The 25,554-nt window shown below is 38.9% G+C and overlaps 4 protein-coding genes across 6 annotated transcripts in view; 2 read left to right on the top strand and 2 right to left on the bottom strand.

Moving 5' to 3' along the window:
- The first annotated feature begins 2,427 nt into the window (after positions 1–2,427).
- Positions 2,428–3,933, top strand: LOC120425475 (26S proteasome non-ATPase regulatory subunit 6). Its single transcript, XM_039590010.2, has 2 exons — positions 2,428–2,566; positions 2,632–3,933. The coding sequence occupies exon 2, from the start codon at positions 2,678–2,680 to the stop codon at positions 3,845–3,847; it is 1,170 nt and encodes a 389-aa protein (XP_039445944.1). The 5' UTR covers positions 2,428–2,566; positions 2,632–2,677; the 3' UTR covers positions 3,848–3,933.
- On the bottom strand, positions 3,924–5,338 carry LOC120425476 (protein FAM50 homolog). The gene is made up of 3 exons (XM_039590011.2): positions 5,224–5,338; positions 4,227–5,122; positions 3,924–4,159 (listed from the first exon to the last, which is right to left on the bottom strand). Exons 2-3 carry the CDS (start codon positions 5,114–5,116, stop codon positions 3,976–3,978), a joined length of 1,074 nt encoding a protein of 357 aa, XP_039445945.1. The 5' UTR covers positions 5,117–5,122; positions 5,224–5,338; the 3' UTR covers positions 3,924–3,975.
- Positions 5,339–11,664: 6,326 nt separating this feature from the next.
- On the bottom strand, positions 11,665–13,233 carry LOC120425490 (uncharacterized). Of its 2 annotated transcripts, none has more exons than XM_039590036.2 (3): positions 13,080–13,233; positions 12,253–13,022; positions 11,665–12,194 (listed from the first exon to the last, which is right to left on the bottom strand). In XM_039590036.2, exons 2-3 carry the CDS (start codon positions 12,553–12,555, stop codon positions 12,102–12,104), a joined length of 396 nt encoding a protein of 131 aa, XP_039445970.1. In that variant the 5' UTR covers positions 12,556–13,022; positions 13,080–13,233; the 3' UTR covers positions 11,665–12,101. The 2 variants fall into 2 exon arrangements, with proteins under 2 accessions (XP_039445970.1, XP_039445969.1); XM_039590035.2 differs by having other exon boundaries at positions 13,076–13,231.
- A 156-nt stretch (positions 13,234–13,389) lies between these two features.
- Positions 13,390–25,554, top strand: part of LOC120425488 (ABC transporter G family member 20) — a 33,439-nt gene continuing 21,274 nt past the window's right edge. For both annotated transcript variants that reach the window (XM_039590033.2, XM_039590032.2), the window contains exon 1: positions 13,390–13,996. The gene's annotated coding sequence lies outside the window, so the exon portion shown is untranslated. The remainder of the gene's footprint in view (positions 13,997–25,554) is intronic.

The following is a 25,554-nucleotide window of genomic DNA, read 5'->3' as shown; positions in this document are numbered from 1 at the left end:
TCACTTTCCCCTCTCAAAAAAAATACAATTTGTTTAATTTCCTCGTCATTTTCTTAAAGTTAAAAACAAAAACTATTTCCACTTGTCTGTGGCAATCATCGCATCACACACACAGCTTCACCCCGTGACATTTCTTTCAGCAACACACCTCGATCAGACGTCATTCCAGGGGCACTCTCACAACCGTTCTCTCTTGCTTCCTCTTTCTGAGGAGCAGGACAACACACATGCATATTTCCCCTTCTCTCTTCCTTCTTCTTTCACTCCTCTTTCCCTTCACACAACTTTCGCTGCAAACAACAATCATGCTCCCCGAGACCTAAACGCCCATGTTTTCTTTTACACCCGTTTCACAGTTCACAATTCTTCAAAAAAGCTCGAGTTGAAGTTGCTCTTCTTATTTCTCTTAACCACGCATCACTTCTGCGAAATTTGCAGTCGGATTTTTGAGTTTTTCACACCAAAAAAAACTTATTTTAGCAACGACTGACGATCGAATCGAGCCCGTTCTCAGCACCTCATCTCTTTTCGCCACTTCATTCTTAAATTCTTAAATTCTTAAATTCTTAAATTCTTAAATTCTTAAATTCTTAAATTCTTAAATTCTTAAATTCTTAAATTCTTAAATTCTTAAATTCTTAAATTCTTAAATTCTTAAATTCTTAAATTCTTAAATTCTTAAATTCTTAAATTCTTAAATTCTTAAATTCTTAAATTCTTAAATTTCTTAATTTTTTTTAAATTTCTTTATTCTTAAACTTTCATTCTAGATTTTTTAATTTTGGAAGAAATAGAGTTTTTGATTGTTATAATTTCGAGGTTTTCGTAAATTTGTATTTACGAATTTCTATATTTCCGATTTTTAAAACTTTTGGAATTTCGACTTGCACATTCGTTTCGAATTTTAACATTTTTGATCTATGGAATTTATAAAAACATTAAAAATTAAAATTATTATTTAATTCTGCATATTTTTAATTTTGATTTTCCAAATTTCAGATTTTTGTTGAAATTTTCTTTGTTATTTAAAAAAAAAATGTTATTTGAAATTTCTGAAATGTTTGTTTTTGAATTTGTTGTTTGGTTGGATTTCAAAATTTCAGATTATCCCACCGGAGGTCGCGTACGTGTACTTTGTACACAGTTTGTAAGGGCACTTGTAAGAAAGGCGAAAACACGCGACTTCCCGAAGGTTATTATTGTATTTTCAGTAAGAACATAGATATTTGTATGATTATTGTCAAGTTTAATTTCACTCAGATTTACTTCATTTTGGTCCCGCGAGTGTGGATAAATCGGACAGTGCAGGGGACTCATAATCCAGAGGTAGCTGGTTGGTACTAGCAATAAATTGTTGGTGACACGATGGCCGACATCTATGAAGACAACTTCTTTTTTTACTCCATTTCGACCGAAAAACTAAATCTGTCCTTTTAGTTTCAATATTCTGCTTTTTGAGATTCGGCGGGAATTTTAAATATTATTATCTCCAATACAAAATTATTAAAACGTTTGTAATTATCAGTCGCATTCAAACAGGAAAATTACAATTCTATGATTTTTTCATCAAAACATATTACAAACAAGCACCGCGCGAAGAAACGTCAAACGCAATCTTTCCGTTTCTGTTACTTTTCAGCTGCGTACCGCTTAAGAAAAATCTTTTCGTGACCCTTTCCTTGACCGTTTCTTGGGCGTTTTTTTGTATGGAGTTTTGCGTTCCTTCCCATCTGCGTATCAGCCTTTAACCATGTTGGAGCACAAGATTTTGATTTTTCTGGTTGGTATCGGTTAGAACAGACTCAGGCCAACAAAATGTGTACATTCATTTCCAAATTTAAAAGCTTTAAGTGCTCTAAAAACTGCTGTCCCTATTCAGACTGTAGTCCCGATTCACCCCAGATTACGGTACCCTTCAAAAAGGGTTATATTTACCCTTTATCTGTCATCCCAAAGAAAAAAAACCCTTTTTGAGGGTTACTTCCACCCTTTTTTCAAGTTTACCGGTAGTAACCCTTTGCAAAAGGGTGACGACGGGTGAACTTGAAAAAAAGGGTGGAAGTAACCCTCAAAAAGGGTTTTTTTTCTTTGGGATGACAGATAAAGGGTAGATAAAACCCTTTTTGAAGGGTACATCTGATTTTGAGTGTACAGTACGGTCAGCGGGTCTAGGTTGAACAAACCCATATTCCGCATAGTCAATAACTAGAGATATTATTAAAAGCTCCAGGTTCTCTAGTAAAAATAGGTAAAAAATTATTGTAACAAAACCTATTTAATAAATTGTAGACTTGTTTGGGGAATGGAATATTTATGATTTTACTCTATTTTGTGTATAATTTGGTGAAAATCATTCGACAAATGGTGAATGTATGGTTATTGACTAATTAATAACAAAATCAACTGAATGCGATTCGGCAGTCCCTGTTACTGAAATTTCAGTTGATGACAATTCAGTAAAGCATTACTGAATTCCAGTGAAAACAATTTGGTGTGCAGCGCTGCCAACTTTGCAACGCCAAATTTCAAACATGCCGATGACATTGCTTATTTAGAAAGATTTGAGGTAGGATACAAAAGTAATTTTCCCTGAATTTTACGTTAAATTTGGTGTATTTCCACCCTTTTCAGCATATTTCTTTGTTAACAGCGTGAGCGTAACTAACATCTGCCCAAAATGCCGATCGAAAACCTGGAAGAGCAGGGTCTGGAGAAGAACCCGAACCTGGAGCTGTCGCAGATCAAATTTTTGCTGACTCTGTCGGAACATAACCAGGACAAAGCGCTGGTGGACAAACTGTTGACGGCCATCAAGGCGGACAATATGGGCCCGTGGTACGAGGAGGTTTGCAAGGATCTGGGCTGGACGGTTGACCAGAAGCTGCTCGGTGAGATGAAGGAGCTCAACCGGAAGAAGGTGGAAGAGTTGGACGCGGTCATTGAGGACGCGGAGAAAAATCTGGGCGAAATGGAAGTGCGGGAGGCAAATTTGAAAAAATCTGAATATCTGTGCCGGATCGGCGACAAAGAGGGAGCCATTTCTGCCTTCCGGAAGACGTACGACAAGACTGTTTCGCTGGGCCACCGGCTGGACATTGTGTTCCACAACATCCGGATTGGGCTGTTCTATCTGGATCATGACCTGATTACGCGCAACATTGAGAAGGCCAAAACATTGATCGAGGAGGGTGGCGACTGGGATCGTCGTAACCGGTTGAAGGTTTACCAGGGTGCGTATTGCGTTGCGATTCGTGACTTTAGATCGGCGGCCAATTTCTTCCTGGATACGGTCAGCACTTTCACCAGCTACGAACTGATGGACTACGCATCCTTTGTGCGTTATACGGTGTACGTGTCGATGATCAGCCTCCCGCGGAACGAGCTGCGTGACAAGGTCGTCAAAGGGGCGGAAATTCAGGAAGTCCTGCACCAGCTGCCCGACGTCAAGGAGTATCTTTTTTCGCTGTACAATTGCCACTATTCGGACTTTTTCAAGAACCTTGCGCTGGTCGAGACTGTACTGCGTAAGGACGTCCTGTTCCATCCGCATTACCGTTTCTACGTGCGCGAGATGAGAATTTCGGCGTACACGCAGCTGCTCGAGTCGTACCGTTCGTTGACGCTGCAGTACATGGCCGATGCGTTCGGCGTGAGTGTGGATTACGTCGACGCCGAGCTGTCCAGATTCATTGCAGCGGGCCGTTTGCACTGCAAGGTGGATCGCGTGGGTGGAATCGTTGAGACGAACCGTCCCGATAGCAAGAACTGGCAATATCAGGCCACCATCAAGCAGGGCGACATCCTGCTGAATCGCGTGCAGAAGCTCAGCCGAGTCATCAACATCTAGAAAGTCTGCAGTTTCATTTGAAATTATAAGTTTCATACCTACTACATCGGATTAAAAAAACAAACAAAAAACTTGCTTAAATACAACTAATCGTCTGTTTTATTATTGTTAATGATGATAAATAATGATTACTTCTTGCACTTGTCCTTGATGGTGTACTTGTCGTAGACCTTTGTCGGATCATACGGTTCCCACCGGGAGGCAGGAAAGATGTGCTTGTTCCGCTCGTACCAGGATCGCAACAACACTTTACCGGCGTGGGATTCCTCCTTCTCGACGGTGGCATCGCTGATCATACGGATGTCATCCTTGCTGTGAATTACAAATAAAATTAATAAAATATGCAAAAAAAAATTAATAAAGCATCTAAAATACGTACACATCAAAATTAAACAGCGGCCCACTTTTACCGCGCGCCTTCGTCACAATAAAATCGTAGAACGTGTAATGGTGCGGCAAAATCAAATCCTCCTTCACGTACATCAGCTGATCGGCCATAACGGTTTTCAGCTCGCTAAACTCCTTCCGCAGCATTTCCAAACATTTCTGCAAAAACTGGTAGATCGAGTTGCCCTTTTTCATCGTGACACACTTCCGATGGCCGGAACCGTCCCAGTAACTGAACGTGATTGCAATCTCCTGATCCTTAAGTGTAGCCTGCTTGGTCGCCCACTCCTGCCGCAATTCCTCCCTCAGTTTATTGTCCATTTCCTCGCGCTCACGATCGGGCAAGAATGACGTGTCCACGTCGGGATTCTTTCGAATTTTCTTAATCCGCGGCTCTGCCGTGCCCTCCGTCTGCCACTTTCTTGGCTTAATCTCCAGCGCTTCTTCCTGCTCATCCCCCTTCTCATCATCCTCCTCGTCGTTGTCGCCATCATCGTCCCCCTCGTCGTCATCCGGATTAAACGACAATGCCTGAATCTGCCGCTTCTGGCGATCCTTTTCGGCCTGTTTCGCTTCCAGCGCGCGAAGGTTCTCGCGGTCCTTTTCCTCCTTCTTTTGGGCAAGCTTTTTCTCTCGCTCGCGGACAATGTCCTCCTGCTTTTGCTTCATCTCGTCCAGCGTGACCAACCCGATGGTCGACGTTTTAAGCTGCTGTTCCACGGCATCGTAGTGGGTGGCGAATTTACTCTCGATGTTGCTGACCTTCAGGTCTTCCTCGATTTTCTTCTTCCGGAACTCGATCTCCTGTTGGGCAATTTCTCGCTTCTTCATCAGCTGCATCGCTCGGCCACCCTCGCTGGCCGCGCCCTTGTAGTAAGCCATCTTCCGCTGGAATATATAAATTAATTTTGAAATAATGTAAAAAATAGTTCTCAAATTTTTGAAAAAAAAACTTCACAAAGTGACAAACATATTTACGCAATACTTACGGATTATGATGTTCACGTTATAAATGTGATTAGTGCACCGTAATTTTGCAGTTTCAATCTTGATTTATTTCTCGAGTTTTTTTTTTGATTAGGTCCTATAAACATCGAGAAATTAAAAGTGAGAGTGTGTGCAACATGGAGTTAAACTTTCTGTGCAGTTGCTGTGAAGGTTCCCATGGCACTTCGAAAAGTTTAACTCCATGTTGCACGCACACACTCTCACTTTTAATTTCTCGATATGAAAGACAATGGTTTATTGGTCCTTTTCAAAAAAAACTCTGGATTTCCACTTCAGCGCATAAAAACGACAGCGTAAATTTCCAGCAATTTTCCTTATTTACAAACAAAAATGGCTTCGACCTGACGTTGGTACACGTTTGTGAGAAGCGGATGATGTTGGTTAAAATATTATAATCAGTTTCCGCTTGTACTCTATTTTGGGTTGTCGCTGCCCACATTGACTGGGCAGCCCGCCGGCGGTTCGCTGGCGGACCGCCAAACCGCTCTGGCGATCCGCCAGCGTTTGATTTGGCGGACCACGGGCGACCCGCAGGCGGATAAAATTTGCAACAATTTGGCGCACGATCAGTTTTTTTATCGTGACGTTGGTCCGCCAGCGACTCGCCCCGGGGTCGCCCAGGTTTGCCTTGAAATGTTTCACCCGCCGTTCATCCGCCTTGGCTCGCCCTTGATGCGCCTTTCATATACGGTTCAGCCGCCCTTGTAGGTTGGTCCGCCAGCGGGTCGCCATCGATACGCCTCCCATATAAAATTCATCCACCCAAAAAGCCCCAACCGCCTTGACTCGCCCTTGATGCGCCTTTCATATACGGTTCAGCCGCCCCTGTAGGTTGGTTCGCCAGCGAGTCGCCCCTGATCCGCCCCCTATATAAAGTTCATCCGCCCAAAAAGCCCCAACCGCTTTGGCTCGCCCTTGATGCGCCTCTCATATACGGTTCAGCCGCCCCTGTAGGTTGGTCCGCCAGCGGGTCGCCCCCGATCCGCCCCCTATATAAAGTTCATCCGCCCAAAATGCCCCAACCGCCTTGGCCCGCCCTCGATTCGCCATTCATACATATTTCATCAGCCCAAGCAGAATACCCGTTCAGGTTCCTTCAGGATTCTGATAGTGTTTTTTTAAGTTCATCTAAAACTGAAAAAAACACATAGTGCCTTATATAGAAATGCAGATCTTTGTAGATTCTTGTGTGCTGAAATTTAGAAATAAAACAAAAAATATGAAAAAAAACATAATTTTCAACATAATGTTGTTCTCAATACATCTTACGTGCGTTGTTAGTTCACTGAGGTGAAATGATGAAAAAAATAAAGAAACAAAATAATATATTGATAAGCAAACTTGTTGCGAAGATTTTCCATTTCCTGCAAATAAAAATAATTCTTTAACTAATTCTTAAAAACTAAATTATTTAAAATGTTCATGTATTATTGGTACTTACATATAAACAGTCAACGTATTGAATGTTAACAATTCATACTCTAATCTAATCAAACACAAGCGCAGCTAATCCGAAGAAAGTATCCTAGTAGATTACACCCCATGCCCTTTCTTGTCATTCAATTTGATCATATATTGTATGGGGGAATGGTAGATATGAATATAAAAATAAATCTTACAGTGAAAAGATAAATACAAATAAGCAGTAATTTTAAAGATGATTCCGGGAAGCTGCAAAAAAACAACTATAATTAAACAGACAAATGCTCCAGATGGTTCCATTGCTGAAAGAAAAGGAATAGGATAAGGAAGGATATAAACATTTAAATAAATCATCTAGTGAATAGATAAATGTAGGCATTAAAATTGAAGAAGATTCCCGGAAGCTGGAAGAAAGATAATTATATTTTAAAGAAAAAAAATTCAGATGGTTCCATTGCTATTTCAGTAATCGTCGTTAGTTCATGAAATTTAATCATATATGGTATGGAGGAATGGTAGAAAAAAGGACAAGGAATAGGAATGATATAAACATTCAAATAAATCAAATGAAGAATAGATAAATACATATAAGCAGTTCATTTATAAATGATCCAGGAAGCTGTAAAAAAATTAAACACATTTTAAATGATATTGTTGCCGCTGAACTGATAATTGAAAATAATTGAAATTACTTCCTACCCACGTCCTGCATCATGCACACCTAAAAAACGTCAAACAAAACAAAGACAAAAATCGCTTCTGCACCACTAATTGCCTCCACTGCTGGCACTGAACCCGCAACCTTTGGAGTGTTAACATTCACACAAAAAAACATTAACATTAATTGAGTAAACATTGGCACAAAATCCGCTTTGTAAATGCCACCTCGATACTCTTCAAGAGGTTTCCCTGGGAAAGATATACTTTTTACCAAAATGTACGCCAAATTTCCATACAAACATACAAAAAAGAATAAATCAAATCATAACAACAATGAAACATATCAAATTCTAAGTATTCCAAATGATTGCACATCTGCCAACAATATTTATAAGGGGTGTCACATAAATTACACCAACAATAACGATTATTCTTGCAAAACAACCTTCAATCACTATTTCAAACGCACTTTCAACTGTTTGTTTACATAAGTTAACAATCTAAACAACACAACACTTCTCCCAACACAAACTTAACAACGAAAATCAGCAGCCGCCGATTAAATAACAACACCCACCGAAGCTCGTTGAAAACTGACTGAAATGTCAAATTCGAAATAAATTCCTTCAGATGCAAACCGCCACGGCAATCAGCCTTTGGCTCGCCGCGGCGATTGAGGGGCGAACGATATTGAAACATTTCAGCGATAAGTTTGAACCGCCCAGGCGATGCGCCCATGGCACGCCAATGCGGATGGAGGGCGGACGAAATTGAAAAATTTCAAATGTCAAATTTCAACCGCCCAGGCGGCCCGCCCTAGGTCCGCCAGGGCGGTTCTAGGGCGGACCACACGATCAGTAACGGCCGCCGATGCGTAACGTCCGCACTGAGTTAATGTGGGTACTTTAGCACTTTAGAGCATATTTACTGGAGCGAGATTTGAAAATTTTAAAACTTCTTCTGCAGTTTTTGTATGAAAATTTACAAAAAATCAATCAATCTTTTTTTCAACTTTTTTTTTCTGATTTTGGTTTTTTACCTTTTTTTTACAAAGAACTTTGTCCTAAGGTTTTTATACGCGGTATTAATCTACATTTTTCGCAAAGCGAAAACGTTTCGTAACGAAATCCCATCTCGAAAATTTTGTTACTATGTACTTTTATTTTATTGCAGGCCAAGGGTGAATGATACCTTTTCGGTTGACACCCGGTGAGGAACATCCTGGAAGGAGCGGAACTACATCCGTAGTGCTGTTAGTTGATCTTGGTCAAAACAGTTGCTCTAGTTCAGGCCTGCCCAACCTTTTTGGCTCAATTTTCACATTTTTGATCGTCAAAATTACAATTGTTGATTTTTTCATGGTTTCTTTGATGGAATCGGTTCTCAGATGAACAGTGAACATAACTTTGATAAAAGTTTGAAAAAATATTTTTGCGGGTCGTTTTTATGTAAGTTTTAAGTGAAAAATTGGTCCGGCCCGCGGGCCGGATTGATTTTTGCCGTAAAATGTAGATAAAAACGACTTGTATAAATATTTTTTCAAACTTTTGGTAAAGTTATGTTCACTAGTCATCTGAGAACCGATTCCATCGAAGAAACCATGACAAAATCAACAATTGTAATTTTGACGATCAAAAATGTGAAAATTGAGCCGAAAAGGTTGGGCAGGCCTGCTCTAGTTCCTTGCAAGTTACCCATTTTCTTACCTCCACGTTGGCTTGGTTCCGTTATCATGATGACAACACGTGACCTTGCTGGTGGCTTGTGGTGTGCTTGTGTGTCTACTTCATAGAGTTATCTACGTGCGCATGTATTGCGTGTACGTACACGAAAAAAAGTGAGGTTAAATTTTGTACCAGCCAGCAAAACAAATGGTGAGCTAGTGTGTGTGAGATCGGGCTTAGATAGCTCTATACAGCTTTTACTCTTCTATCCTTCAAAATACAATTATTCTTTCAGTATCGAACTTCATGTAGTATGCTTTCCTTTATTGCATATTGTTTTAATCTACGCCCTTTTCTTCAAAGAAGTAAGGTTCGAGTCCTTACTCAATATATTGAATGATCAATGTTACACACATAACATTATTGTACTTTTGGTAAACTTTTGAATAACATGCTTAGGTCCAAAACATTGTAACAAAACACCGCGACAGAAGAAATAGCAACAGATAAACACGACTCAACATTAGGCAAGATTTCAGGAAAAAACAAAAAAAAATCAAAAAATCAAAAAATCAAACCATCCACATTAACGACCCCCGGGTCTTTTGTGTTCTCTATTGCAAGTTTCTGCTCGAACCTAGGAGTCCGAAGGCTTAAATGGGGAGAGCACCCAAACCTCTTTCTACTCCAAGGAACCTTCCACCCCAGTGTTTGGACTGACGACCTTTGGATTGCGAGTCCAACCGCCGCCAGCGATTCCACCGGAGTAGGCTTGGTTTGGTGTGTTGTTTGTACTTATGGCATGCAGACGACTCCTACACCTGGAATGACTTAACTGCCTAACAACCAAGGCCGGGTCCGACATTTTACTTCCTCATCCGATGGAAGTTTGCAGCAGATGGGAATCGAACCCAGAATCATCCGCTTACAAAGCGGACAGCGTAACCATTCGGCCACACACAGGAACAAACAATACACAGTAAATAACAATAAGTTTTCAAATTCAAACTAAAAATAAAATAGTTTTTGCTTTAATGAAAGCTGATAGGCACACTATAAATGGTTAGGCGCTTATACTTACATCAAACCCTACGCAATGTACCACCCCGGCCGAGTTAGTATGCGTTACCGGAAAAGAAGGTGTGCATGCCTGGCACGAACACTCAAAGCGTGTTCTAGCGTGCTGCTCGTACTGACTCAGAGCAAGGATGAGATGTAGGTGTAAGGGCAGTGCGTGTTCGTCAGGAACAAAGTGCATAAGATCGGTGAAGGCCCGTTCTTACTCTGAAAATTGCGAATTGCGAATGTTCTTTTATTTTATTAACCTCTGTTTATCACAAAGATTGTGTTTAACTTGTTTATTAAACTTCTTTGATTCAAACCTCTGATACGGCACTTGGTTGATTTATTTTCAAACTTCATTGAATAATATTTCGCGTTGACGACCCCCTCGTCATTATTCATTCAGCCCAGTATGCGAGCAACATTCGGTAAATGGGCAATGTTCTCAGCCCATTTACGGAACAAGTACTTTATTTTGCATTTGGTTTTTCATTTTTAGTTTGAGGAATTGACTTTTCAATTTTTATTAAAAATTTGTGCTATATCTTTTTTTAATCTTTTAGGACACTTGCCCGAGGGGCGCGACAATAGTAAAAAATTAAATAAATTAATTAATTAACTGCCGAAATTAACAAATTAACGAAAAATTAATGATTGTTTACGATCAAAACATCGCCACCTCTTTTAACACCACATTGATTTGACAGTTCGACATTGCGCACGATTGTTGTTGTTGTTTTTGGAGTATTTTTTTGTCGTCGAATAGTCGGTCTACGATTATGGCGGAGATCACTCCGGTGGACATTCCGGCGGCGGAGATTACTTCAATAGTTGAAGCGGCGACCGGTAGCCGGTTCATCGATCGCAAGAATAAACAAGGTGGTGGCTACAACAATCACGACGGCGATGGCGGTGGTGGACACTCAGATCAGCATCTGCAACTGAAGCAGGAGCTATCTTCCCAGGTGAGCGTTTGGTTGCAACAGGTGATTGTGTCACCAACTTCTGACTAACCAACTGAAACATAGCACAATCCGGCAGGTTAACCTCCTTTTTTGTGTACAAAATTGAAACTCGTTTCAGGATCAATTGCTACCCCATAAGTTTCCGGGAAATGGTGGTGGCACCCTTGCCGTTGGCGAACCTGGTGATCAGTTTAACGATGATGTTCCGCAGCAGCACCACCACCAGTAACTGGATCAATGACCCTCGAGAGATTTTCGTGATAACCGTCAGTCGGAGAACGACCGTTGGCAGGAGCCTCCGGCCAACGGAGGTGGAGGTGATGGGTGACTGTTCCTACACGGTTAAACCGACTAGATGGCATGCGCCCGGACAGTTCCGGAAATACGGTCGCGTTCCTGGTTCCGATCCCAAATAAAATGTACAAGCATTACATCACTCCGCTGTCCCAGAATCTTCCCTTCAACAGATCAACAGTCGATAGTATGCTGGAGTGCTAATAATAAAATTGTGAAATTGTGCTTTGAAATATAAACTAAAGTCTAAATTACTTGTATTTGTTAAATACACTCAACCCCCGGTGGTTGGTCACTTTTTCGTTTGACACTTTTTTAGTTTGTACCCCGTTGGTTGGTCAAAGTCAAACTAAAAAGTGACGAACTGTCACTTTTTACACGGCGCTCACGCACACTATCAAAACAAACGTTTGGTAGTGTATGTGAACTCCATGTAAAAAGGGTGTCAAACTAAAAAGTGACCCCGTTCGTTTGACAACAGTTGGTGTCAAACCATCGGGGTTTGAGTGTAATGACAAATTGCAAAATAAATTCAATTTTCAACTGCAGTTTTTTTTTTCGCAAAAAAAGAAATCGTTGTTTGTAGTAAGCTGTGAATCCCCAGCAGCCATCGTTGTCCCGCTGTCCCGTCGTACTCCCCGGAGCGATTCACTTGCTATGATGGTGTTGGCAATTTGCGGTTTTTTGCTGCTGCGGCTTTCGATTCTGACCCTGCTGCCGATAATGATAACAGTGGATGATTTTGCTGATCCTCCTGTGCTGCTGGTTAGAATTCGAGTAGCTCTCCCATCCCTAGATGAAGAAATTGGGGAAACTGTTGGGAACTTCCGGCGGCGGGGCATCGAATGCTGCGCCGTCTGTTTGTTCGTATTCAGATCGAACCATCTAAAACAAAGATAAAATTAATCAAAAATCTCCCATTGTTCAAAAATTCCCTTCTTACTTGTCCCCCCGCCTGATGGTGCTGTTGCTGCTGCTGTTGCATCGTCGCCATCAACGAACTCTGCGAATGAAGCTGCTGCATCGCCGGACGTGGCACCAGATGCTGCAGCCTCGGCTTTCTCGGCATCATCCACACGCTCAGATCCAGCTGCAACCTCGCCTTCCTCTGCTCAAACCGGACCAAATCCCCCGAGTCGTTCAAAGCGTCGTACTCCAAATCATCCGGCGTACCGCCGATGTATCCGTTTCCCCAATCCTCCACTGGAAGATGCGTGTCGAAGCCAAAGAATTGTGGCCGCGACATCGAAAATGCGTCGCTGACATTTTTTCCCCCTGAAACTTAATCAAAACACAAACACTTGACAGTTGTGCGAACGAAAGCGACACGAGGCAAATCAATGTTTTCAAAGCAGGTGTGGAGCTGTCAAATATCCAATAACGCGAGGAATTTAATTCCTTAATTAATTAAATGCAAAAAATAATACATTAAGGCCAATGTCACGCCCCTCGACCATAGTTGATCCATCGAAAAAATGTTGTTTTGACAATTTTTTTTTGCATGAAAATAAATAACAAAAAGTGATCAGAAATGGTTTTTAAGCGTGTTTTTAATCGTTGTATATCCAAATTTACTTAGTGCTTCAGGACCCTATTAGGCTGAGATCAAAGAAGGTTTCAAAGAATGAGCTTCGAAAGTTTGGAATGGAGCCGCATGATGGTTCAGAAATTTAGCTTGTTTTTACGCTGCGCAATTTCTTCCGACCGAGCAACCTGCAAAGAAGAAACCAAAAATTACAGAAATTATCCCTTGACAACGTACCAACCAACATTGCGTTCGCCGCAAATAACGCGTTTTGTGTTCCAACATGTCCAAACGGCCATTTATCAGAATATGATCACCGAAATGCCTGAACGCTGCTCAAATTATTTTTTTCAACAGATTTTTTTCTTCTCTATGGTTTGGCTACTCGCTCTGTGTACTGTCGCAAGTGGTGCTTAAATACAGCAAAAAAGTAAAAAAAGGTAGAAGTGTAATAAGCCGAGCTAGACTCTCCCATCGCAAGCTCGCCACCACCCCACAAGCCGTAAAGCACTAAGCCACGATCTCTCGGCTCAGTCTCGAATCTACATTCGTGTCGTACAGGTGTGCTTTTCGGCGTTGGTCCAGGTTATTGTGGAGTTCTGTTCGAGGAGGCGCGCGCGTGCAATATATCAAGTGTTGTCCACCATTTAAAATTTTCTCAGCCTGTAGAAAGGAGGGTTCGTCGTCTTTGAACAGTGTGCAGCAAATATAAAAGAAATAATACCTGCAATTTTCGCATTACCACTAATCAATAGCCCCAACTGATTGCAACTTTTATTTTTATTGGCAATTGTGAAATTGCAACGAAATCAAAAGTGACGCCCGAGTGAAGAAAAAAAAGTCAGGTGCTATCGTGGTGAATTGGCAGCAACGTTTGGAACCTAAGAAGAAGACAAAGTGTTTTCGGTGTACCCATAGAGTTTGTAAATTATTAAGGTTGCATAAAAGCTTTAATTGGTGCACTCAGTGCTTGTGAAGAATTCAAGAAGATTTATTAAACATTTGTGACTCTGAAAGAAAATTAACAAAACAGTTGACCTCTCTATCACTCTAAACCAGTCGGTCAGTGCTTCGAACACCTATTTCAACATCCTTCATCTTTTCAACACACTTTGAAAATTGCACGTGGCGCAACAGCAGCGGTTAGAACAGAGTAAAATTTGTAAGTTATATTCCTTGTATCATTTTCTGTAGCTATGTCAGTTCGGTTCGGTTTTATTGGTCCACGTGAAAGGTGAATGAATTCCGTCAAGTCATAGCTATTTTCCACCTCTGTGCCACCGTGGGTTCTTGAGGGGCACCACTAGTAGGTAGTTGGTACCTAGTTCGTGTTTGTTCGGTCGGTGGTCTGACCAACTCTCTGGCCGAACCGAAACCTGACGGCCTTGCGCTATGATGCAACACACGCCAACAACAGACAGTCAGACAGACAGAGACATCGGCCACTACAAAGGCGAATAAGGTTGGAAGATAAAAATGAAGTTTTCTGAAAGTGTTGTTCAAGGTGGAATTTTGAAGATGTAAAAGAGAAGGACCAAGTGAGAGAGCCCCGACCCGAACAAAAAAATATCCAACTTTACTTTCGTTTAGCGCGCTCACTCCGAAACACGCGTGCGCGCGCTTGGATAAAACCGTTGAAAACTAGTTCCAGCGGGCCGCAAGAGAGTCGCGCGATTTTAAGGGGCGACTCGCGCACATTGCAACAAACGATTTTGTTCTCTACTTTTCATTTCGTTTCACTTCGTCGCCGTGTAAAGGTCAGCAGTCCATTTCTGTACACCGCACACACAACGAGTGGCACTGATGAGGTCTGTTAATTATTTTGCAAAACCTGAGCGTACTACTTGTTTCAGCAAATTCTGCTTCGCTGTCATACCGTGACAAATTGCTTTCCAGCCCAAGCTTATAGAGCGACGAGCACAAGTAGCGATTAAAACAGGCCGATAGAATTTAAAAAAAAGTTGATATTTGTTGGGAATTTAAGCTGCATACTATATTTTTGCTTAAAACTTTTATGTTCTGTTCAGAATTTAAACATTTATGTAAACAATTGTACCTGATTTAAGTTACAATTTTTTTAATAACCTCTGATCGCTTGACAAGAATGCAATCATTGCCATGACATTTTATTCGAAAATATAAATTTTGCTTCCTTGACAATATTCTTACAGAAACCCTACACGTGTTGAAAATTGCTGTAAGAGATATACACATTTTGAGACAAATTTAATTAGAATAAAAATTCCTTTAGTACACCTTCAAGAAGGGTACAAACACTTTGATGAATGAATTCGTCGAATTGAATTAAGTACAGCACATATTAGAATCCAGAGCGATTTTCTTTAAACGGTTTAACTTACTATCCTGTTTTTACAAATCGGCTTTTCTTTGCTTTTCAATGAAAAAAAAATCCTGCCAATTGTGGTGTATGTTTAATTATAAATTCAATATCCGTCACACAAAAAAATATTTCAGAATGTTACATCATTTATTATGTAACACTTTTGCACGTCACAAAACATTTAAATTTAAATGCAATTTGATGTAAATTTGCAACAAATTATACGTAAAAACATGACTTTACGTGTGATTCAACCGTTTACGTCGAATCTCAAGTTTACATCAACTGAGTTTACATGTGATTCATTTTTTCCGTGTCGAGTAAATTCACATATTTTTTTCTATGTAGGTCGGATACGAAATAATGAGAAAGTTTAATTTCTAACAGATTAGGTTTATACTGATAGGCTTATCTTAGTCACGGAAATTGGTCATAACTTCGAGTATGAGGACAAAAAACAGGTACACTACACGTTAGTACCTACCCTGCAAAATAGCCATCAGTGCTATATTGTCAAAAGCTGTATAAATATTTTAGGTCAAACCATTTAGAGCTTTAAAATTAGACGTAGAATATTGCAGGCTTAAATTACATACTTTGTAAAAAAATAAGAATTTTATGTAATCGTGACGATGTTTGTAGTTTGACTTATTCATAATTTGATAAAATTTTGACGGTTTTACGGTTTAAAACACTCAAGCTATTTCGAATTATGTTCGCAGAGATGCATCAAATTGTTACTTATTTAAACATTCTAGGAGTGGAGGGGAAAGATTTGATTCTGTTTTCAATCGCGCATAGCTCCCTAAATTTATAACGAAACTAGAAACTTTTTTCATGAGTTGAACGGATAAACATTCTACTATGCTTGGCTGCTGATAAGGGTTTTTGATAAAAAGAGAGCGCTTGAAAAAAAAATATTCAAACCGGGCTTTTCACATTATATCCGGAGTAACTTGATCCCCCTTCAATATTTTAAAGAAATGTGTTTTTAAAAAAAAGTTTTGCATTAAAAATATTTAGCAATCAAGCATGTTTACAAAGACTGATACTTTTACCAAACATTTAAGACTGCAAGTTGATGATGACTTACGTACCATCAACTTTGCGAAAGGATTTTATGTACGAAAAACAAGACCTTTCAATTAAACTTAAGGCTAGTTTCAGTTACTGTAAAATGTAGGAATCAAGTCAGTTTATCACAATTTTCTAAAAAATGCATTTTTTATCACACGCTGACTAGTTATATGCTAGGAATCAACTGTCTCCAAGAACAAGTCTCTCCACTCTAACCTACATTGCGTATGAATGGGTTGCAGCTAAGCGGTTGCATTGATCTCTGCGTTATTAGACAATTTTAATATTTAGTTTTAAAGACATTCAAGTTTTTTAAATAACAAAGCTTAAACAATATTTTCTAAATCAATTTCTTATTGAGAACTTATTATACGTACTGATGAGTCAACATTAGATATCTGATGGAGTTACATGCTGTTCCTTTATTTTGCAGAACACAAGGTAATGAGAGAACAAAAAATAATTTTGCATTTTTTATTTCGAAGAACAGCCATCGAAGCATTCTTTTATGGCTTCGGTTTTTATTTTTCCCTTTCACAAGATGGTTCTTTTGACTCAACATTTCGATGTTAGCGTGCTAGCTTGTCGCATTTTCCTTTTTGGCAATTTTGAGAAAAACGGTTTTTGATGTTTAATCTTGAATAAACAAAAATTAAAGCACGCAATGACAACATTAACAAACAAGATCATTTGTGCATTGCCCCGTCATTTAAATTTGGCCCAAAGGGCACGTCCGACATAATAGCATAATCACGACGATTTGCAGACTTCTTTTGCAGCATCCACATCGTTAAATATTCTCATAAAATCAACTTAAAAAAAGAAACTGAATCGGTGTATATAAATTTCAACTAAATGACAGAACGAAAAACCCGTTATTCGTTAGCTTCTCAACCACTTTCACGACCTGCAAAAGCCTTGTATCGAATCGAGAACATCGACCAATATTTTTAGCACATCAACATTTAATCGAAATATGCATTTGGGAGAGCTAAGTTTTTTTCTCGATTTCAAATCAAATCCAAATCCAAGATTCTACTTCCCTCCCTCTGACGGTTTTAAAGACGAATGAGTAAACGAAAATGTTGAACGCCAGTAAAATTTTGTTCCAGCGGACGTTCATCGGCTTAACGGTGCACATCAACCAGAGCTTTTGCACCAAGATTTTTGTTACAAATATTTTAGTATTTTCGAAACCACGGGAACTATCGATATAATTTTTTATTCATCCCCTAAAGTACTGTCTACTAAGCGATTTACAACAAAATTTGCCTATTTTTACAATCAGATTGTTGCAGGATTGGGTCCGTAAGTTTGTCAATTTTGGAATAAGAAGACAACAACTTCCTTGGTTGCTGTGCACCCTTAAAAAAAGCTATTTCTGTCTTGAAAAGCACACATATACGTATAACATGTTTACCTGGTTCGATCATCAAAAATGCGGATCTCAAGATGACATGGCGTTTATTTTGTGATATTCTTTACTAGATAACACATCTGGTTCAGATGTGATCCAACTAGTCAACATGATTTCCCACTGATTGTGGCGTTAATAGCTCAAAGTTGATTTCAGTCATTTAATATCTTCATTACAACAAAACAATGAATTTGCAATCCTCCCTTAATCATTAAAAAATAGTTAATATTATATTACACATACACTTAGAATAAACAACATTGTATCGTTGAGTCTTTTTAAACACATGTTGAGACAGGTGATATGGAATGGATGTTATTTATTTCATACACTTCTGGCATTTGTTTCGTTCGTTTTTCTTCAAACTTGTTTCCGTCATCTGGGAGAATCGGGCACTTGAGACGAATTGGGACAGCAGTTTTAGCAATGATGCAGCCTAATATTTTGATATTTTTGAGTGGTCTCGGTTAGACCAGATTCAGAGCAACAAAATGTGTTCATTCATTCCCAAATACATAAGTGCTCCAAAACGCGCTATCGCTATTCATACTATACTCCCGATTCGCCCCAGTTGATGGTGCGGTATTGTTATCACACAGATGAAATAACAACAATAATAAAATTACTTAATCTTCGCCAATGAGGTTATTTACATTCACCCTGATTGTTTAATAACATGTATGATATCACTTTTAAAATCTTCAAAACAACTTCCACTTCCTTACGTTGAATTATTTCTAGATCGCGTAAAGTAGACTTACAAAGCAAGCTAAATTTATTCCGGTAGATTATCCGTTGGATACAATTCGATGCATTGTTCTAGCATACACCGTCTTACATGAATGATGCTAACGAGTTAGGGAGTTACCGCACAGCTGACGATTATCGACAATCTTATTCAAATTTAATCGATTTATAAGAATGGCTACTGCTTGTTTATAACGTTTTGCTCTACTAACTGACTTGTTGGCTTGACAGTTTATTTAAAACGAGTTATGAGAATGAAAGCTGACTTGCGTATCATTATAGAGCTAGTTTGTAGCAATATTCTATACAGCACAAAATAACACAAATATTCGGTGAAGTGACATTTTGGTAATTGAAGAAACTGGTTATAAAAATCTTTTGTAAACGTCCGCTCAAATGAGGGGTGCTAATTTATTCTAATGGGTACTAATGTGTCTGTCAATAAATGTGCTGAACAGGTTTGCCTTTTTTTAATTTTCCGTGCAGTTTTATTTCAATATTTGGCAGCAGAATATATCTAGAGTTTTTTTTTTATTAGGTCCTATAAACATATGAAAGACAATAGCTTATAGGTCCTTTTCAAAAAAAAGTCTGGATATTATTTCTTCCATGTAGCGAGATTGTTTCTTAGGCGATTATTTTAGATTGTCTGATGTTTCGGCACTGCTTGGTGCCTTTTTAGGAAATACTGAAGATAATCTATATATACAGCAATTCCCCACGAAAACAGTTTGATTCGAAAAAAAGTTCTCCGATCGGACTCAGAATTTTTCTGGGGGTTCCTTGGCCGAAATAATTATAAGTTGCGTATTTCAATTACGAAAATTTTGGTACTCTAACATGTATAGGTCATCGCTAAAATTTTCAAGTTATCGCAGTTTTAGTGAAAAAAGTCGATTTTTCCCGTTTTCGTCATTTTCCCGTTTTTGCGCGTGGCGCGTCGAAAAACACAGTTTTTATTTTCAAAAAATCGTATCTTAGAATATTGAAAACATAACTTCACCATTTTTTGATATATTATGTGAAATTTTCCGAGGAATCCGATAAAAATGTTTTCAGACATAGGCTCTTTGGTTCCGAGACCTTCAAAACAGCATTTTAAGTTTTTATACGACCTTTTTAAATGATAAGCTAGATTTTTGAAACATCATACACTCAACCCCCGGTGGTTGGTCACTTTTTCGTTTGACATTTTTTTAGTTTGTACCCCGTTGGTTGGTCAAAGTCAAACTAAAAAGTGACGAACTGTCACTTTTTACACGGCGCTTACGCACACTATCAAAACAAACGTTCGGTAGTGTGTGTGAACTCCGTGTAAAAGGGGTGTCAAACTAAAAAGTGACCCCGTTTGTTTGACAACAGTTCGTGTCAAACCATCGGGGTTTGAGTGTACTATTTTTCCCAAATGGCCAAACTAATCAATTTTCTTTTGCGTCTAGGACAGCTAAAATCGGATGAAATGGCGCGGAGATATGATTTTTTGAAAAAAGTGGATTTTGCGAAAATCGACGAAAATTGCCATTTTTCGTACTACCCTAACACGGCGTAGGTCACCCTAATGGTCAAACAATAAAATACGGGTCTAATTATTTCGGCCAGGGAATCCCCAGAAAAAAATTGAGCCTGATCGGAGAACTTTTTTTTCGAATCATGCTGTTTTCGTGGGAAATTGTTTTTTTTTGTATATAAAAAAATTCGAAGGTTTTGTTCGAACGCGAATCAATTCAACACAGAACGTCGGATCGAGGTGCTCTTTGTTGCGTTGGGTTCGTATAAGTGCAAGGAAGGTTCTTACGCCAAAAAGTTACAACTTTGGCCACTCTGGGACCGATTCCGGAAAATCTGCAGATTGTATGGGAAGAGTTACTAGACAGTTAAAAACATCAACAAACGAAAAAAAGGCAGAACGAAGTTTGTCGGATTTAGATTGTTTATTAATTAGTTAAATATAAACTGACATGGCATACATCGGACCAGTATAGCTTACAAACGATCTTTGTTAAGAAACTGTTCTGAGTGAATGGAATTGGGCAATTGGGACAATGTTTATTCTCATAGAGGTCACGCAAGCAAATCAGGATTATTTAAAAATATTGAACTAAACTCAACTATTTCCGAAAATCCTTTTTATGTTTCTATACCATGTACATGTTTTCAAGTTGTAGCCAATTAGTCTGATTTGCAATGTTAGAAAATGAAAAAATGTGATTTTTTTCTGATAAAACAATATTTTCGATATTTTAAAACATTATAAAAGTTCTGAAACACTTTTTATCAATCAAATTTTACATGCAAAATAAACTGAATAATAACTTATCCTATTTTAAAAATAAAGTCAAATTAGGTATGCGATGGAAGCATTGACAAACTGTTTTATATAGAATATGTTTGATTTATTGATCACCCAGCTCAATCGTTGTTCACATCAACAAATTAACGTTTCATCTGAATCTTTCAAGACCACGGAGCCAATCCACTCATTCCGTTGGATTTGCGCTTATGACATGCCGCAGTAGTAGCCAGTTCTGCAAACTCGACCTTGACTGGTTGAATTTGTAAAATTTCGCTGTTGCAGGATAACGTCATGATTCGAATTCCCGGACGCTTCGAAATCCGGACACTTCATCTTGTTTTATCCATTATTCGGATATAAGTTCGCATTATGAATGTCAAAACTGTGTTATTTGATGAATTCCAACATCAACTTTCATTAAATGTTTGTTTGAACGCTGTAGTTAATTCCAAAACAATTAAATACAATAAAATTATAAGTTTACCAAATATGTGAAACATTTCACTTGAAATATTTCATAGGCGTTCGAAGCACCGGGAAGGCAAAGCAGAAAATTATGGTTTTCATTTCCTCAAATTCTAGCAAATTTTTACATAAACTATCGATTGTTTTGATGTTAACAGCTTATTTGAGACCTAAAGAATGCCATTCACTAACATTTCAGTCCAAATTTGTGCGATTCATAAGTAAAATCGAGTGTCCGGAATTCGAAGCAAAAGTGTCCGGATTTCGAATCAGCATTTATCAGTGTCCGGGATTCGAAGCACAACAAGTCATTTTAATTTTAAAATTCTGATGAAAAATTGTTAGAAAAGACATATTTTGCATGCATTTTCTTGAAACTGACTGTTTATACTACATCCTGATGATATTTCTACATTTCCAACTTATTATATGATTTTTTGCCAGCTATAACAAAAATAATATGCTACTAAGTGTCCGGATTTCGAATCATGACGTTACTGCTGCTCGTTGTAAACGAGTTTGGTAAGGCGGCTGCTGGTGGAAAAAAGTGGGCTTGCGCCTATGTCAGCAAGTTGAATCAACATTAAAAGCTGTTTCGGTTGAATTGAGCAGCCGCGGGCGCAACGTGGTTTAGGGGACATCCACAAACCACGTGGGTAGTTAAAGTGGAAGGGGGTCACAGTTAGATGATTATTCACCAATTGTGGTGGTTAGAATTTAAAATATCATCTACGTTGTTTATGGATGGCCTCCTACCTCTTTTGCTTGAACTTCACATTATATCACCGAAACACACACTCGGCAATATCCAGCAAGCAGCATCCAAAACCAATCAGATGCTTACACACAATACTGCTTACTACATTCATCAGTTGCTCAGCATAGCAAATCTGCGGTGACTGTGAAAAAACCGGCTAAACGAAGGAATTGAAGTTTGGCCCAATGTTGTTGACCTACTTTTACTGTGTCATGAACTAATGAGTCAAATCGAACAAGTGGCCATGAAAAGTGCACTGAAACTTGAAATGCAATGGCAGGACCATTTAATTATGAGTTCATTGTATTGTTAAATGTGATTTAAGATGGATTGTTTATAAAAAAAGAAAATACTCTTATGTTTTATACATTGATCAAAAAAGGTTTAGGACGCAAAATGCTTGAAAAAAAACCATAAATATATTGTTTATGCGCACGGTTTTCATTTATCAACCTAATCATCTGGGGTTAATCGGATTATTTGGGGCGAATTGAAATAACTGTTCCAGTCATTTGGGTCATTTAATATGTTACCCAGATGATTTTACTTGAAAATCGCGAATCACCCTGATGAAATCTGAATAGTTATAAAGAATTCAAAATCATTAGTCCAATTGTAGCAGGCATGGCCGATCGATTACGCTGCCCGCTTTGTAAGCGGATGATCATAGGTTCGATTCCCATCTGCTCTATCGGACGGGGAAGTAAAACGTCGGTCCCGGCCTTAGTCGTCTCCCTACTATAAAGACAAACAAAACACCAAACCAAGCCTGCTCCGGTGGAATCGCTGGCGGCGGTTGGACTCACAATACAAAGCTCGTCAGTCCGAACCCTGGGGTAGAAGGTTCCTTGGAGTAGAAGAGGTTTGGGTGCTCTCCCCATTCAAGCCATTCGACTCCTAGGTTCGAGCAGAAAAGAGATCACAAATAATGTGGGGGTCGTTAATGAGGATGGCTTGATTTTTTTTGAAGTCCAACTTTAAAATTTACCTACCGCGCAATGCATTTTTGCTTTAATCGGTTCATCCAGTGCTGAAAAAAGTGAGAATTCTGGACACAAAAAGAGAAGAGAGAGAGAGAGAGAGAGAGAGAGAGAGAGAGAGAGAGAGAGAGCAATTTATTCAGTTTTCCATTCTGAGTCAATAGGTAAAAATGAAGGTGTTTCTGTGAGCTTTTTGTAAAAACAACATTTAAAGAGCAGGATTATATTATAATCTCAAAGAGGAGAAAGTAAAACGCAAACTTGTCCGGGTACTTAGCCTGATGGTTAAGCGATCTGCCTTCCAAGCAGACGATCAGGGATCAACTCCCGCCCGGTCACCTCGCCACCGATTTTTCGGTTGCAACTAGACCCCCTTGCTCCCTCTGGGAGCACCAGAACCTCGGTAATTAATTACCACACACACACGTACGCCGCTCCCCCCGCTAGAAACAAATAGTGGTGGTTGAGTGGAGAATGGACGGGAAGATGACCAACCAACCACACCACAGCGAGTGAAGGAAGGAAGGAAGACTCTTCCAACAAGACCCCCAGGAGATCATCATCACCATCAAGACGAAGAACAATAGATCTCGGATCTATAAATAGACGCACGGCTCCGTGATGGCAAGGCCGATTGAGCCAGTTAGGGTATAGGTTAAGATAGAGGACAAAGAATTAAAAAAAAACGCAAACTTTACCGCAAGAAGTTGCCCATTGGTATTGATAATGTTGAAATGGATCGCAGAAATTGCTTATATGCTGAAAATTGCCATAACTGAAAAAGTTAGTCTACCCATGCATAATTGTGTAGAAAATATACTTTTCATGGAATGCTAGTCTTTTCTTCTAATCGAGCTAATATTCCGGATTTAAACTCAGTAAACAATTCAAAACACTAGAAAAAATATGCCTTGGATTGTATAAGGAAGTTAACATTTGTTTTAAACTAAATTCGGCACATGTTTGATTTGTTATAGTACAATTGTTTTTAGTTTATATCACGTAGCAGGAATTGCAATGGCAAATATAAACTACACGAGCTGTCCATTTGTATAACATTCTCGAGTGTTTCTTGCTTAGTGTCGTTCAATTTTCAAGCATTCATTTTAAAAAGAGTAACCGATTTTACATTTTTCAATGCTGAATATGTTTTTCCAAATGAAAAATTTCATTTTTTAAAATTTTCTCAATAATTTTGTTTTCTTACTTACTTAATGGGTTTTTTTTTTCTAAAAAGAATCCACCAAATCGATTAAAACATTTCTTCTTAAGATACAGATTTCCGAATATTCACGGGCTGGTCATACAAAAACAAGTTCGAAAAGTTGAATAAAGATTTATATGAAAAAAAGCTGATGTTGGAAAATTACACTGGAAATGCATGGAGAAAATCTTATCCAATATAAAAACAAAATTAAACTTCCACGAGATGCTTGATCCTCAACAGTGTTTAGCAAAAACAAAACAACAGACACCATTTTATTCCAGCGCTGTATAATAGGACGCAGTATAATGGTTTCAAATCGCCCGCGTTCTTTAATTGTGGTTTTTCAAGAGAACAAAATAATCAGCGGTGAGAACGCGTGGTCGAGGAGGAGTGATAGAATGAGAATACTCTTGCTGGGAATCACTAGATCGAGCGGATTTTGTTTGTGTCAATAGGTTCTAATTTTTTCATCGATTTTCAGAATTCAGAAATCAGAATGAAATCCGGTTTTGTTCGCGAAAACCTAACACGTAGCCTTATGTGTGGGACAAACTTCAAATGCGTTTTTCACAACTTGATGTTTTGCATATGGGACATTTATGCGAACATAGGCAGTCTATGGCTTCAAATTTGTTAACTATGTAGTAATTTTGTTGTGTCTGTTCTAACCAAAACCAATCAAAAATATTCTAATATTGTGCAAAAATATGACTAAAACCAATTCGCCCCAAATGATGGTAGATTTAGGTGGATCCAATAAAAAAATCTTGAATAGTCCTCAAAGAACAAGGAAGACATGTGTTTGCATGTTTTTTATAAGAATACTTGCACAACAGACCACTTCCTCGTTGCTTAAAGTACTATTCAAGAATCAATAAGGATCCACTGGCAGTATATCTTGGTTTTCAGCAAACCAAATCTTTCTTAACACTGGAACGCCCAACGCATGTCCAACTTACACGGACGCCCAAGCCTCCCAAAAAAGTTGGAACGGTAACTTCAACTCGCTGGTTCTCGGGCATAACTCAACCAATCGGGACGATTCTTGTTTCCAGTAATTTGTAAGAATGTCTAGATGATCCTAGAACTTTGCAGAACTTAATTTGATCAACTCTGTAATTTCTGCGACCGAATACATCGTTCCACCTTTTTTCAAAACGACTGCCTCCGCAGAATTTTTGGCGATTTTTTTTTTGTACGCGAAAAAAAAGTTGGAACGATGTTTTTGATCGCAAAAATTACAGATTTGATCAAATCAAGTTCTGCAAAGTTCTAGAATCATCTAGACATCCTAACAAATCACTGGGAAGAAGAATCATCTTGATTGGTTGAGTTATGCCCGAGATCCATTGAGTTGGAGTTACCGTTCCAACTTTTCTGGAGCCTTGGGCGTTGGAATGTTAAGAAGCAGTTAAAGAATTCACAGATCAAATTGA

The sequence above is a fragment of the Culex pipiens genome, chromosome 1 (genome assembly GCF_016801865.2).
Source record: "Culex pipiens pallens isolate TS chromosome 1, TS_CPP_V2, whole genome shotgun sequence".
NCBI classification, from domain to species: Eukaryota; Metazoa; Arthropoda; class Insecta; order Diptera; family Culicidae; genus Culex; species Culex pipiens.
This window is presented reverse-complemented; position numbering and strand designations above follow the sequence as displayed.

Excerpts from the sequence above, each read along its gene's own strand:
- LOC120425475 (XM_039590010.2), top strand. The coding sequence starts at position 2,678 with ATGCCGATCGAAAACCTGGAAGAGCAGGGTCTGGAGAAGAACCCGAAC.
- LOC120425490 (XM_039590036.2), bottom strand. The coding sequence starts at position 12,555 with ATGTCGCGGCCACAATTCTTTGGCTTCGACACGCATCTTCCAGTGGAG. Across the intron at positions 12,195-12,252 it reads ACCATCAGGCGGGGGGACAA|ATGGTTCGATCTGAATACGA; the intron begins GTAAGAAGGGAA and ends TCTTTGTTTTAG.
- LOC120425476 (XM_039590011.2), bottom strand. The coding sequence starts at position 5,116 with ATGGCTTACTACAAGGGCGCGGCCAGCGAGGGTGGCCGAGCGATGCAG. Across the intron at positions 4,160-4,226 it reads CCGCTGTTTAATTTTGATGT|CAAGGATGACATCCGTATGA; the intron begins GTACGTATTTTA and ends TGTAATTCACAG.